This window comes from Dromiciops gliroides, chromosome 1 (genome assembly GCF_019393635.1).
Source record: "Dromiciops gliroides isolate mDroGli1 chromosome 1, mDroGli1.pri, whole genome shotgun sequence".
NCBI classification, from domain to species: domain Eukaryota; kingdom Metazoa; phylum Chordata; class Mammalia; order Microbiotheria; family Microbiotheriidae; genus Dromiciops; species Dromiciops gliroides.
The window spans coordinates 602076237-602089028 of record NC_057861.1 but is presented as its reverse complement, the minus strand read 5'-3'; the positions used below and the strand labels follow the sequence as shown (position 1 = coordinate 602089028).

The 12792-nt window shown below is 46.0% G+C and overlaps 1 protein-coding gene across 2 annotated transcripts in view; it reads right to left on the bottom strand.

Moving 5' to 3' along the window:
* Window positions 1–1934: 1934 nt before the first annotated feature.
* Window positions 1935–12792, bottom strand: part of C1H9orf24 (chromosome 1 C9orf24 homolog) — a 62923-nt gene continuing 52065 nt past the window's right edge. The window contains exons 2-7 of one of the 2 annotated variants that reach the window (XM_043978983.1): window positions 11599–11746; window positions 9505–9617; window positions 7176–7251; window positions 5086–5290; window positions 2641–2730; window positions 1935–2040 (exon numbers count right to left, since the gene is read on the bottom strand). In XM_043978983.1, coding sequence (XP_043834918.1) covers window positions 1935–2040; window positions 2641–2730; window positions 5086–5290; window positions 7176–7251; window positions 9505–9617; window positions 11599–11746 — 738 coding nt within the window. Of the gene's footprint in view, window positions 2041–2640; window positions 2731–5085; window positions 5291–7175; window positions 7252–9504; window positions 9618–11598; window positions 11747–12792 lie in introns of those variants that run through there. The other variant, XM_043978982.1, reaches the window with a different exon arrangement.

The window sequence follows — 12792 nt, the reverse complement described above, 5'->3', positions numbered from 1 at the left end:
TCCTGTTCACGATCCTAGGACCTGTTCCTCTATTTCCCAGATACTCTAAGGTTGTGCATGTCTTCTTAATCTCAGTGAAGGTTTGAACACCCAGTTCTAGCTAGGCTGATAATTGGCTGTGACCTTGTCTATCAGAAGGGCCTGGACCGAGGATCAATTGAGTCCCTTCTAACCCTGACATTCTATGTTTAGAATCTCCTCCAACCTTGGACCAACCTAGGCCTCCCATCCCTTCCACCAACCTCAGGATTATTTATAGCATTGCTTGTGTTCTGGCTGGGAGACCATGTGAGTAATCATTGCCTATTTTAAGAAGAGATAGTATGAATTGGGATAGCTGGGAATGTCCCCAGGCCATTCCTTCTCTATTCTCCTCTACCCAGGGGGCTCTGAACACTGGGGTTGGTGTAGGGCAGGACATCAGAATAAGGTGTACAATTTGTTCATGTCTTTTTGTTGTTCAGTTGTGTCTGACTCTTTATGACCCCATTTGGAGTTTTCCTGGCAAAGATATAGGAGTGGTTTGCCGTTTCCTTTTTCCAGATGCTGGATTGAGGCCATGGTGGGGCTGGTGAGTCCTAGATTGAGAGGATGCTGGGCCAGGGGTGGGTCCATTAGGAGGAGATTAGGGAGAAACACGAAGAGACTGAGTTAAGGGGAGATAGAACCTGGATTGGAAGGTCAAGCCTTGAGGTGGAAGAGGGATGGATCTTATCTGTGTGGAGCATGCATGTAATGGAAAACATGTTCTAATGGAAAGGGCATTCAATTTGGAATCAGAGGCCTGGGATTTGAAATCTGCCTCCGACACTGACAATCTTTGGGTAACACTTCACTCCTTGGGCCTTAGCTTTCTAAAGTATAAAACAAGGCCGTTAGACTAGATAATCTCTAAAGTCTCTTCCTATGATCCCATGGTGCTTTACTCATAGTAAGCTCCCAGATATTTGTTGACAGGTAGACTAAGAGCCAGCCTTTCTGGGTGCCCTTGGAAAGCACCCCAAATATTTCTGCACCTCACCCCCAGGTTCCACAGTGTATTGTTGAGAGCCCTCTTCTTCCTCCCCCCATGGACTTTGGTCTAGGGATTTGGTCCACTGAATGATTCTCCTAATCTCAGGTCTTCCATGATGGGAAGAGATGGAGAAAGGAGGATGAAGTCCTTGGGTTGGATACTGGTGTGGAGAGAAATTTGTAGGGAAAGGCTAGGGTGTAGGAAGGTATGAGAAGACTTTGGAGAATAGCAGCCAAGAAGCAAAAATCTGTCAGTCCCAAAGACTAGATGGGGGAAAGACAAGGGCTATTCATTTTTTTGGACCAGTCATTCATTTATGTCTTTGCAGCTCCAGGGCCCAGGCCCTGGTTCTTGGAACATTGTTGCTGCTCAGTCATATCCAACTCTATGTAACCCCATGGACATGGGGTTTTCTTGGCAAATATACTGGAATGGTTTGCTATTTTCCTTCCCCAGGGTATCCCCATTTTACAGATGAGGAACTGAGGCAAATAGTGTTTAAGTGACTTGCCCCGGAGTCACACAGCTAGGAAGTGTCTGAGGCTACATTTGAACTGAGATCTTCCTGAACTCCACTCCAAGCCTCTATCCACCACACCACCTAGCTGCTCAGTGTGTACTAGGTGTTTAATAAGTAATTTTCTTGAATTGAATTGAACTGGGGCACGTGGTTGGGTTGAGTGAACCAACATTAGTTGTTTTTGACCCTTCTCTGACCCCAGTTTGGGGGACTGACAGAGCCCCCTCCCAAGGGATCTATGGGGGTATACAAGGAGAGGCTCGAGTCTCTCCAGGGAACGAGAGATCTAGGGAAGGGAGGAGTCTAAGGGGCTACAAAGGAGAGGCAGATCTCTGCAGGGGGGGGGTGGAACTTGGTTTATTAAGCCACCCCACCCTCAGCCCTGACCACGGCTCGGCTCTACCAGCAGCGGTAGACAGGATAGGTTTCCGACACAAACTCAGGGTGGATGATGTAGTTATTTCTCTGTGGTCCTCCGATCAACTTGAAGTGACTGGTGTTCCACCTGTGGGGGTGAGAGGGAATTGGAATAGCATATCCCATCCAAAGAGATGATCTGAGCCTGGCACAACTGGCCTCTAGTACCCCTTAGCCCCTGGGTTCATATTTATGGCGAGAAGGATCTGGTCCTTCGGGCTCCATTCAGTGGCTCACCCTGTCCTGTATTCCATTCTGAGGCCCAGATATTGAGAGGGAGAGTCACAAAACCCACAGTGGGAAGGAGAGGTGGGATTTTTTGATTTTGGCCCCCATCCTCAGCTTCTACATCTAATATCCCCAGCCCTAATAATGATCCAGACTTCACAGCTGGACCAACACCTATTAAGACAATAGTGTGGGGCAGCTAGATTGCGCAGTGGATAGAGCACCGGCCCTGGAGTCAGGAGTACCTGAGTTCAAATTCGGCCTCAGACACTTAACACTTACTAGCTGTGTGACCCTGGGCAAGTCACTTAACCCCAATTGCCTCTCTAAAAAAAAAAAAAGACAATAGTGTGCCCTCCTAGGACTAGACCAAAAAAAAAATCACAAAGCTGAGGGAGATCTATCCAAAGAGAGGAAGTGGAAGAAAGGCCCACTCACCAAAGGAGTCAGGTGCACTTACTTAAGGTTTGTATAGTGATACGGTGATGGAGGGAGGGGGGGTGAAATCACACAATTCATTCCTGGCCTGTGGTTGTAGGGGGGGGCACTTCTGCAAAGGAAAAGGAAAAGGGATATAAGAGTAGGCAATTGGAGTACTATTCTCCAGTTTCCTCTCAAACAGTTCTGTACAAACCAATTATTAAATTCTTGATACCTGTTGATTTCTGCGCCTGTCGGACTATCCAAATCCTACCTGTTTTTTGATGTCCAGCTCGAAGTCCAACTCCTTCAGGAAGCCTCCCCTGACTTGATCCAGTCCACACTGTTCTCTCCCTCCTCTGAACATGTAGGCACTTTATCTTCTGAACACTTATTGCAAATGACCTTATATCATTCTGTATCCCAGGGTTGTCTCCCTGATTGGACATTGAGCTCCCCAAAGACAAAGGTTATATCTTTCTCTTCTTTGTCTCTCCCATAGCACAAGTTGGGACGCCCAATGGAGGCACCAGAAATGAAGCCTTAATGTGGACCAAATATCCCAGTGGTTTCTGTGTGATGTTCTCCATCCTGGGGTCCATGCCTTTATACTATAGGGGAACCAGATTTCTCTGGGCTCTTGGAATGTACTTAGAGGTTGCTAAGAACCTTGTAGGATCATGAACTGTAGGTCTGGAAAGACCCTTAGAAATGATTTAGTCCAGATTCCTTATTTGACAAGTGAGAAAACAGACTCAGAGAGGAGAAATCCCACCTCAAATCCCACAACTAAGTTAGTGGCCTAAGTATGAGGCTGCCCTTTTGGTGGGACCACCTTCCACTGAGGTCCCTGGGTGTGTCAGTATTTGAGCCCCTTTGGATAGGAGTCCAGGATGCTTCTTGGTGGCTGAAGGTGTCCTATGGATGGGGATCTTGTGCCTCACATTTAGATAGCTCTTCCAAAGTGCCGTCCCCTATTAACATTTTTTAGTGGTCAGAAGACCTCGACTGTTGCTGATGTTGTGTGAATTTGGATAAATTACTTCTCCTCTCTGAACCCGTTTATTTATAAAATTGGAATAACAATACCTGCCCTGACCGTCCTCCAGGGTTAAATGGTGAGGGTTAAATGAGAGAATACATATGGAAGTGATTATAAACTATAAAATAAAATAGATATAATGACCCTCATTGTTTCTTCTCCCTCACACCTCTCCCTAGAGGCTTAGAGAATTGTGACCATGACTTCCATTTCAGGGACCCACATATAGGATATCACAGAATTTAGATTGGAAGGACATCATTGAAAGAAATCAACTAATCCTGCTGCTTCATTTTACAGATTGACTTTTTTTTTTTTTGTGAGGCAATTGGGGTTAAGTGACTTGCCCAGGGTCATGCAGCTGAGGCCAGATTTGAACTCAGGTCTTCCTGACTCCAGGGCCACTACATTACCTAGCTGCCCCCAGATTGACTTTCTCAATATTATGTGGATAATAAGGAACAGAACTAGGACTGATATTATCCCATGTTCTTCCCAATATACCATGCTTCCAGTGGTCACACAGCAAGTCGGTGATGTAACGATTGGAATGATGCCACCTGCTGGAGACTTACTGTAGAAGAGCTCCACCCATGAAGTAAAGGTCTTTGAGGGCAAGACCATGCGTCTTTTCTTTGGCGTCAGGAAGTGACGTTTGCTGGTGGGAGGAAGAAGGGGGGGGCCTGGCGCTCTGACTCGTTTTTTCCTGTGGACTCTGGTGGAGAGGGGAGCTAGAAATGTGCTCTCCCTTTAATAGATAGATGAATGTAGGCCTTTCTCTCTCTCTTTACCAAATTCTTATTCTCCTTAATAAATGTTTAAAAGTCTAACTCTTGCTAAAGCTTATAATTTATTGGTGACCACTCATTAGATATTTTAGACAGAATAGCTAGAATTTTAGCCTTAACAGAGACAGAAGTGGGATTAGAACCCAGGTTCAGGGTCTCCCAAGTCCTCCAGTCCCCCAGGATCCCACTCCAGGAGGGGGCTTTCACTAAGGCCTAAAGATTTATTCCAGGGCCCTTACAGGCCCAGACATGCCTGTTTGTTGTTAAAGGAGGGGGAAGACTGCTAGGGAGAGAGGAAGAGGCAGGAAGCTCTATCTATGGCTGTATCCTCTCCATCCAGTCTCTCTTGAGGGGGAAGATGAGAGGCCCTGGGGCTGGATAGGGAAGGCAAAGCTGGGCCTCCCAAAGCAAACAGGAATAGTCTGGGTGGCTAACCTTGAGCAGAAGAGGCACAGCTGGTTGGGGGTGTTGGAAGGCTCCTGGGGCCATCTTGTCTGCTCTTCTGCCTCAATGCAAGCCCATCTCATCTACCCTTTAGTTCCATGCAATGCCAAATTTGTTCACCACCCTCCAAATTTTCCTCCATGTGAGGTCACCCTGAATTTCCTCCACAGTGATAATCACTGCAGGGTAGAGCCAGAGGATCCCTGCGAACCTTACAGTCGGTTGGGTCAGATGGCGCTCGTTGCTGGGCGCCCCTGTGGCATAGTAGTCCATGCCTCGAAGGCAGTAATGTCGGCCTGTGCAGGGGCTGTCATATCCCTGGAATGGCAAACGGCCAGGTACTGTGTACCTTGGCTGGATGGACGGCAGCTGGTTCCTGGACAGTGAGTTCAGCATGTTGACCACCACCTCTCGCTCTGCCAGGGCACAGAGAGCCACATGTAAGAGAGAAACAGAAGAGAGACCAGAGACACACAGGGATGGAAGAGAGGGCAGAGACACAGATGGAAGAGAGGCCAGAGACACAGAGAGATAGAAGAGAAATCAGAGATGCAGATAAATGGAAGAGAGACCAGAGACACAGAGAGATAAAAGAGAGACCAGAAACACAGATAGATGGAATAGAGACCAGAGACACAGACAGATGGAATAGAGACCAGAGACACAGAGAGATTTAAGAGAAATCAGAGACACAGATAAATGGAAGAGAGACCAGAGACACAGAGAGATGGAAGAGAGGCCAGAGACACAGAGAGGTGGAAGAAAGATCAGAGACACAAAGAGATAGAAGAGAGACCAGAGACACAAATAAATGGAACAGAGACCAGAGACACAGAGAGATGGAAGAAAGATCAGAGACACAGAGATGGAAGGAGAGACCAGAGACACAGAGAGATGGAAGAGAAACCAGAGACACAGAAATGGAAGAGAGACCAGAGACACAGAAATGGAAGATCAGAGACACAGAGATGGAAGGAGAAACAAGAGACACAGAGAGATGGAAGAGAGATCAGAGACACAGAGATGGAAGAGAGACCAGAGACAGAGAAATGGAAGAAAGATCAGAGACACAGAGATGGAAGGAGAAACCAGAGACACAGAGAGATGGAAGAGAGATCAGAGACAGAGAAATGGAAGAAAGATCAGAGACACAGAGATGGAAGGAGAGACCAGAGACACAGAGAGATGGAAGAGAGATCAGAGACAGAGAAATGGAAGAAAGATCAGAGACACAGAGATGGAAGGAGAGACCAGAGACACAGAGAGATAGAAGAGAGACCAGAGACACACAAATGGAAGAGAGATCAGAGAGAGAGAAATGGAAGAAAGATCAGAGACACAGAGATGGAAGGAGAGACAAGAGGCACAGAGAGATGGAAGAGAGACCAGAGACACAGAGATGGAAGGAGAGACCAGAGATACAGAGAGATGGAAGAGAGATCAGAGACACAGAAATGGAAGAGAGACCAGAGACACAGAAATGGAAGGAGAGACCAGAGACACAGAGAGATGGAAGAGAGACCAGAGACAGAGAAATGGAAGAAAGATCAGAGACACAGAGATGGAAGGAGAGACCAGAGACACAGAGAGATGGAAGAGAGATCAGAGACAGAAGAAATGGAAGAAAGATCAGAGACATAGAAATGGAAGGAGAGACCAGAGACACAGAGAGATGGAAGAGAGATTAGAGACAGAGAAATGGAAGAAAGATCAGAGACACAGAGATGGAAGAGAGACCAGAGACACAGAAATGGAAGAGAGATCGGTGACACAGAGAGATGGAAGGAGAGACCAGAGACACAGAGAGAAGGAAGAGAAGACCAAGGACACAGGAAGATGGAAGGAGAGACCAGAGACACAGAAAGATGGAAGTAGAGATCATAGACACAGAGAAATGGAATAGAGATCAGAGAGATGGAGAGACCCAAAACACAGAAGACACAGATTACAGAGAGCACCAGAGAGAATATAGACACAGAAACAGCAACAGAATCATGGAGATGTGGCGAGAGATTGATGTAGAGCAAGACACAGAGAGACAGACAATATGGGCCCCGAGATATAGTCAGGGACAGAAAGGAAAAGTAGGACAGGGACAGGCAGATAGCATTAAGAGACATGAACAGAAAGAGAAATACAAGCCAAAACCAAACCAAACCAAACAAACAAACAAAAGCAGAGTTATAGCAACAGGCAAGTAGACAAACAGAAGAAAAGAGTAGGGAGTTACATAACCTCTTCATACTTCCAGTACCTCCCCAACCCATCCATGCCTTGAGACCCATATACATGGCCAATTACCATAGTTGTTGAAGCGGTCGGGTTTGGGGGGATAGTCCAAGGGCATTCCCCGGATCACTGTTTCCATCCCGGCTTCCTAAGGGAAAGAAAAGCTGCCTCAGACTCCACGTGGAAACATATTCAAAGGCCAGGACCCAAATGTGGTTCCTACTTCCTTTTTCCTATAGCCCAGGCAGTCCCTCTGACCATTCTGCTCCTCCCCCAGCTCCCAATCTTCACTAGGGCCCCTCAGTTTACTGTCTGTGTGTGCTCATAGTTCCCTAGCAACATCTCCCATCCTCTGTCTCCTCATATCTCTTTCCCTCCTCACCTTTCTCCATTCATTCTCTTTGTCCCCTCCATCCTAGGGTAACTATATCCTGGTCCATTTCCTGCCCCAACTTCTCTGGGCCATGTCTGTCTGAGATGGGTCCCTCATTTGGACAAGCCTGAGGGTGGGATAGATTTCCTCCCCTCTGCTCTTTCCCCTTAAAGCACAGAGCACAGAACTTGTTTGGTTTTTTTTTTTCTGTCAGACTTCATCACCTTTATCATTCTCAATGAGGGGTGGACATCTTGGAATATAGTTCCATATTTCATTTTTACCCCAGTTTGGTTTTGGCAGGTTCCAGGAGCAAAGCCCATCTCTCTGTCTTTCACTTTTGAGAATGACCCCACCTGGCTATCATTGGCCCCAAGACCCCCCGCCACGGTCATTGACATCACAGCAGGGCATTGCCTATCCTGCTTGCATCACAGAGGGTATAGGAAGGGAGGGGCCTCTGAGTTTCAGGGTGGAGAGAAGGGTTAAGGACCCCAGGAAGTAGGCAGAGGACTTCCGCCCAGAGCCATTCCTCTGCCTCTAGGTACCATACTCCTTCCCTATCCAGACAATTCTCAATATTCCCATCTCCAAATTAGGTCACTCAGGAAAGAGCACTAAAGATTAATGAGTTGCTCTTCAAGGTTGGGTAGACTGCTTAAGGTGAACTCTATGCACCCCTTCTTCTCTTGAATATCCATACCATCCATGTTCCCCCTACCCAGTTGGACACTACGGGTATCCTACGATCAATCATTAGGTGCCCTCTCTATGACAGGCACTATGGTGTGGACACAACAAAAATGAAACAACTTCTGTTTCAAAGGGCTTGCCATCTATCCAGACAACATTGTGCACATTCTTGAGCTCAGCAACAACTAATTTTTTTTTTTTGGTGGGGAAATGAGGGTTAAGTGACTTGCCCAGGGTCACACAAGCTAGTAAGTATCAAGTGTCTGAGGCCAGATTTGTTTGTTTGTTTTTAGTGAGGCAATTGGGGTTAAGTGACTTGCCCAGGGTCACACAGCTAGTAAGTGTCAAGTGTCTGAGGCCAGATTTGAACTCAGGTCCTCCTGAATCCAGGGCCAGTGCTCTATCCACTGTGCCACCTAGCTGCCCCCCCCCCAACAACTAACTTTTAACCCAACCATTTAGCCACAATCCACACTGGGCACTCATTTCCTCTCCCATATCTCTACCCTGCCCTCACCATGTGCACATCTACTTCTCTGAAGAGGAAACTGAAGTGTTAACCCTTGGTTGACCAGTTTACCTAACTCACTAACTCCTCATGCCATTCAAGTGCCAGGTTAAATACTACCTCTTCCCATAGCCTATACCAACATCCTCTTGGTAATCTCTTCCCTTCTCTGAAATTCTTATGCCCTTGATATTTGTATCTTCTCATTTAGCGCTGAAAACATGCCTGGAATTACTAGTTAACTCTGAAAGGTGGTGTTTGCTTGTTTGTTTGTTTATCTTTTTCTACTAGGCTATAAACTTCTTGAGGGCAGCAACTGTATTTTATCCACTTGTATATCTCCCATAGGACAGCACATTGACTTGCACAAAGGACATGCTCAGGCAATGTATCCATAGATGCATAGATCTATATCAACAGATGACAATGGTGTTAATACTAGGATTCTATGATTTGCTTTTGTTTGTTTGTTTGTTTGTTTTTTGTGGGGCAATGGGGGTTAAGTGACTTGCCCAGACTCACACAGTAAGTGTCAAGTGTCTGAGGTCTAATTTGAACTTAGGTCCTCCTGAATCCAGGGCCGGTGCTCTATCCACTGTTCCACCTAGCTGCCCTGATTTGTATTTTTAAAAAGGGGAGCTTGAAGAGGGGGCAACATGCAACCCAAAGAAAGAAAAAGCTCTAATGCTGGTATTTTAGTCATGATGCCAGGGTAGAAGGCAGAGACATGAGTGAAAGAGGGAAGGGAAACATTACCTGCACAAACCCTCAGACCCGCCCTCTTTCTGCCCGCATACTTGCCCATGCAGTACCAGTTGAAGGGATACCTTTGGCAGTCTTGGGAGGTAGGTAGTATATTTGTTCCAACCCGCGCTGTTGTACGGTCCTGTCCTCCAGGTTCCATACCTGTCTCCACTAATAAAGGTTGGGTTGTATCTCTCTGTTAGGCCATGATGAGTCAGGGTGAGGAGAGATAGAAAGTATGTCATTGCCCCCTAGCCCACCACTAGTCAGAGCTCCAGCCTCAAGAACAGGCCTCCCTTTTGTATCCTCTCCTGGTTGTGAATCAGCCATAAATAACCAGGCCTGCTCAGGCCTGGTGTCCTCATGGAATAGCAGCTCCTTCCAGGGATCAGGACAAGATTCGATTCCAGGGGAGTCACGGGGCTCGAGAGAGACACAGAGTTTAGCTGTGTTCAGCTTAGAAGCCGTATTTCCTTCAGGGGCCTTTTGGACTTGGAAAACTCTGTCCAGTCCCAAGGCCAACCCTGTTCCAACTCCACCTTTCCTCCCCACCTCTCACAGGTGGTTAGATTCTGTCTAGACCTCAATTATTTTACTTTTATCCCCATTGATAACGCCATTTTTCAAGTTCCCCGAGCTAAAAAAAAATCTCAGAATCCTTTTGGGGTCTTCTTTGTGCTATAATCCCTTTCATCCCATCCCATCCCATCCCATCCCCCATCCCCCATCCCCCATATCCCATATCCCACCCTGTCAGTTACTGAGTCTTATCAATTCTTCCTTTAAAAAGTCTCTGGAATTCCTCCCTTCCTTTTCTTTTCCATTCTTCCTGAGACTACTGCAAGAGCCTTCTAATGGATTTCCCTGCATCATATCTCCCCTCCTTCCCCCCTTTCCTGGCCATCTTATATAGAGCTCCCAAAGTAATCTTCCAAAAGCACTTTACCCTGATTACTCGGCTGCCTGCCTAAAATAACTCCCTATTTCACATAGGATAGATTAAAATTCTTCATTCTGAAATCGAGGGGCCCCTACAAATATGACCCCTTACCTTAAACAGTAGGGGTGAATATTAAAGCCATCACAAGGGAAGAGTTAACAGGACTTGGAAAATGTTTGGATGTTTGGAAGGGGAGCTGGTGGTGAGTGAGAGGGGAAAGCGTTGTGAACCTAGATTAGTGAGCAAATTCTGGTGTAAAAACAAAGAAACTTGAAAGGAAAAAGATGTTGGGTTGTTTTAGGTACATTGAACTGGGAGACTAGTGAACCATCTAGATGATAGCCATGTCATTAGAAATGTGAGTTTGGCATTTAGGAGAAATCAGGGCTGGAGATATAAATTCATGAGTCATCTATACGGATTGGCCTGATAGTCAAAGTCAAAACAGTGTATGTGTTAACCAATGTGAGGAATTATAGAAAAAGAATGATGAAGATAAAGTCTCGGGGGCATGACTATATTAATAAAGTAAGTAGAAAATAAGGTGAGGGAGGTAGAGAGAAGCCAAAAGAGTGACAGAGAAGCAATGGATAAATGGCTGGGATGAGCACCAGAAGTATCCAGTGTCAAGAAAAGCCCAGGGAGGATTGTTTCAAGAATGAAAGAGTGTTTGATAACATCAGATACCACAGAGAAGTCAAGGAAGATGGAATAAAGGTGTTTGAATTTGATGATTAGATAATTATTAATGGGACTAAAGACTCCCCTGGAGGCCAGTCTCTTCCAATCTTTCTTTGCCTAGCCAAACCCTACCTGACAATCAAGGTTCTAGCTCAAATCTTCTTCTTTCATGAAGTCTTTCCTGTGGTCCACGCTGATCTCCCTCTTATCTGAAATCTGAACCCTTAATCCCACACTTTCCTGTTTTGTCTTCTATTTACTGTGTGTATCTTGTCTCCCCAGTCATTCTGTGAACTCGGTGAAGTCAAGGACCCTGTTCTCTCCTCAGTCTTTTCTGCATAGCATAGTTATGGTCAGGACTGGGCATATAGGGTGTGGGGAGGGGTATGTATGTAAGGCAGAGAGATAGATTTAATCAATGAGTGAATGATTCTCTGGTAAAGAAAAGTTGTCTTGGGACAAAAGTCAGGGAATCCCTTCACTTAAGGGTCAAGCAAAGTTCTTCTCAACCAGGTAGGGTATGAGGGTTAGAGTCCCAATCAAGGGTCATAGGTACCTTCAGCTTCAGAAATCCAATACTTATGGGGCAAGTAGGGGTTCCCAGGCACAGAACCCTTGTAGCTATACTCCTCTACAGCACGCTTCACCATTTTCTCCAAAGATTGCTGATCGACATGGCGTTCCAGCATGGGTCTTTTGAGGCCCTGGACATTGTTAATGGGAGAGAGAGGAAGGAATAAGAATACATGGATGAATAAGGGGTCTTGCACCCAAAGGCAGAGGCTGTCTGGCTCACAAGGGGGTGCAGGAAAGTCAATTTACATGCCCTGTGGTCACAAGACAGTGTCAGCCCAAAGTCCCTATTCACAGTGTCACACCTTGATTTCAACTCTTTCCCCTTACTGTTTCCTCCTGCCCTGTCCCACTGTGATTCCCTTCCTAACTTTGCACTGCCTTCCAGTCTGCTCTCTGAGGTATCCTTTCTTCCAATATCCTCACATATTACTCTTCCCAGTACCTCAACTCCTACCTTTTGCCAATGGCTCCTTATAGAACCCCCAAATTTCTCTCCTTAGTAGGGAAAAAACCCTTCTCCTCAGTGTTCTTTCCCCACCCACCCTCCTGCAGCATTAGGAATAATCAACATACTGGATGTCAAAATTAGTAGTTCTGAATATCCTCACACACCTGGAATGGTTAATTAGAACTGAGAAAGTGGACTTTAATAGAGATATGCACCAAGTCCTACATATGGATTCAAAAGCTCAGCTATACAAATATTGAATGGGAGAGCCCTGGTTTAAGATAAAGAATTCATGTGGAAAAAACCCCAAACACCTGAGGTTTTTTTAATGGATTGTTGCATCTGAATCAGCAGTGTGACATGACATAAATAGAAGTCTAGTGCTAGGAATGAGAGAGATAATTATCCTGTACTGCCCTACTCTGCCCCAGTTCAGACCACATCTGGAGTATTGTATTTAGGGGTAGCTAGGTGGCACAGTGGATGGAGTACAGGGTCTGAAGTCAGGAAGACCTGGGTTCAAATGGGGCCTTAGACACTTCCTAGATATTACCCTGGACACGTCACTTAACCATGCTTGCCTCAGTTTGCTCATCTGTCAAATGAACTGGAGAAGGAAATGGCAAACCACTCCTGTATCTTCGCCAAGAAAACCCCCAAAGGGATCACTACTGAACAAAACAACAACAGTGAGCTAAGGATCAAATGAGATAATGTAGGCAGAAC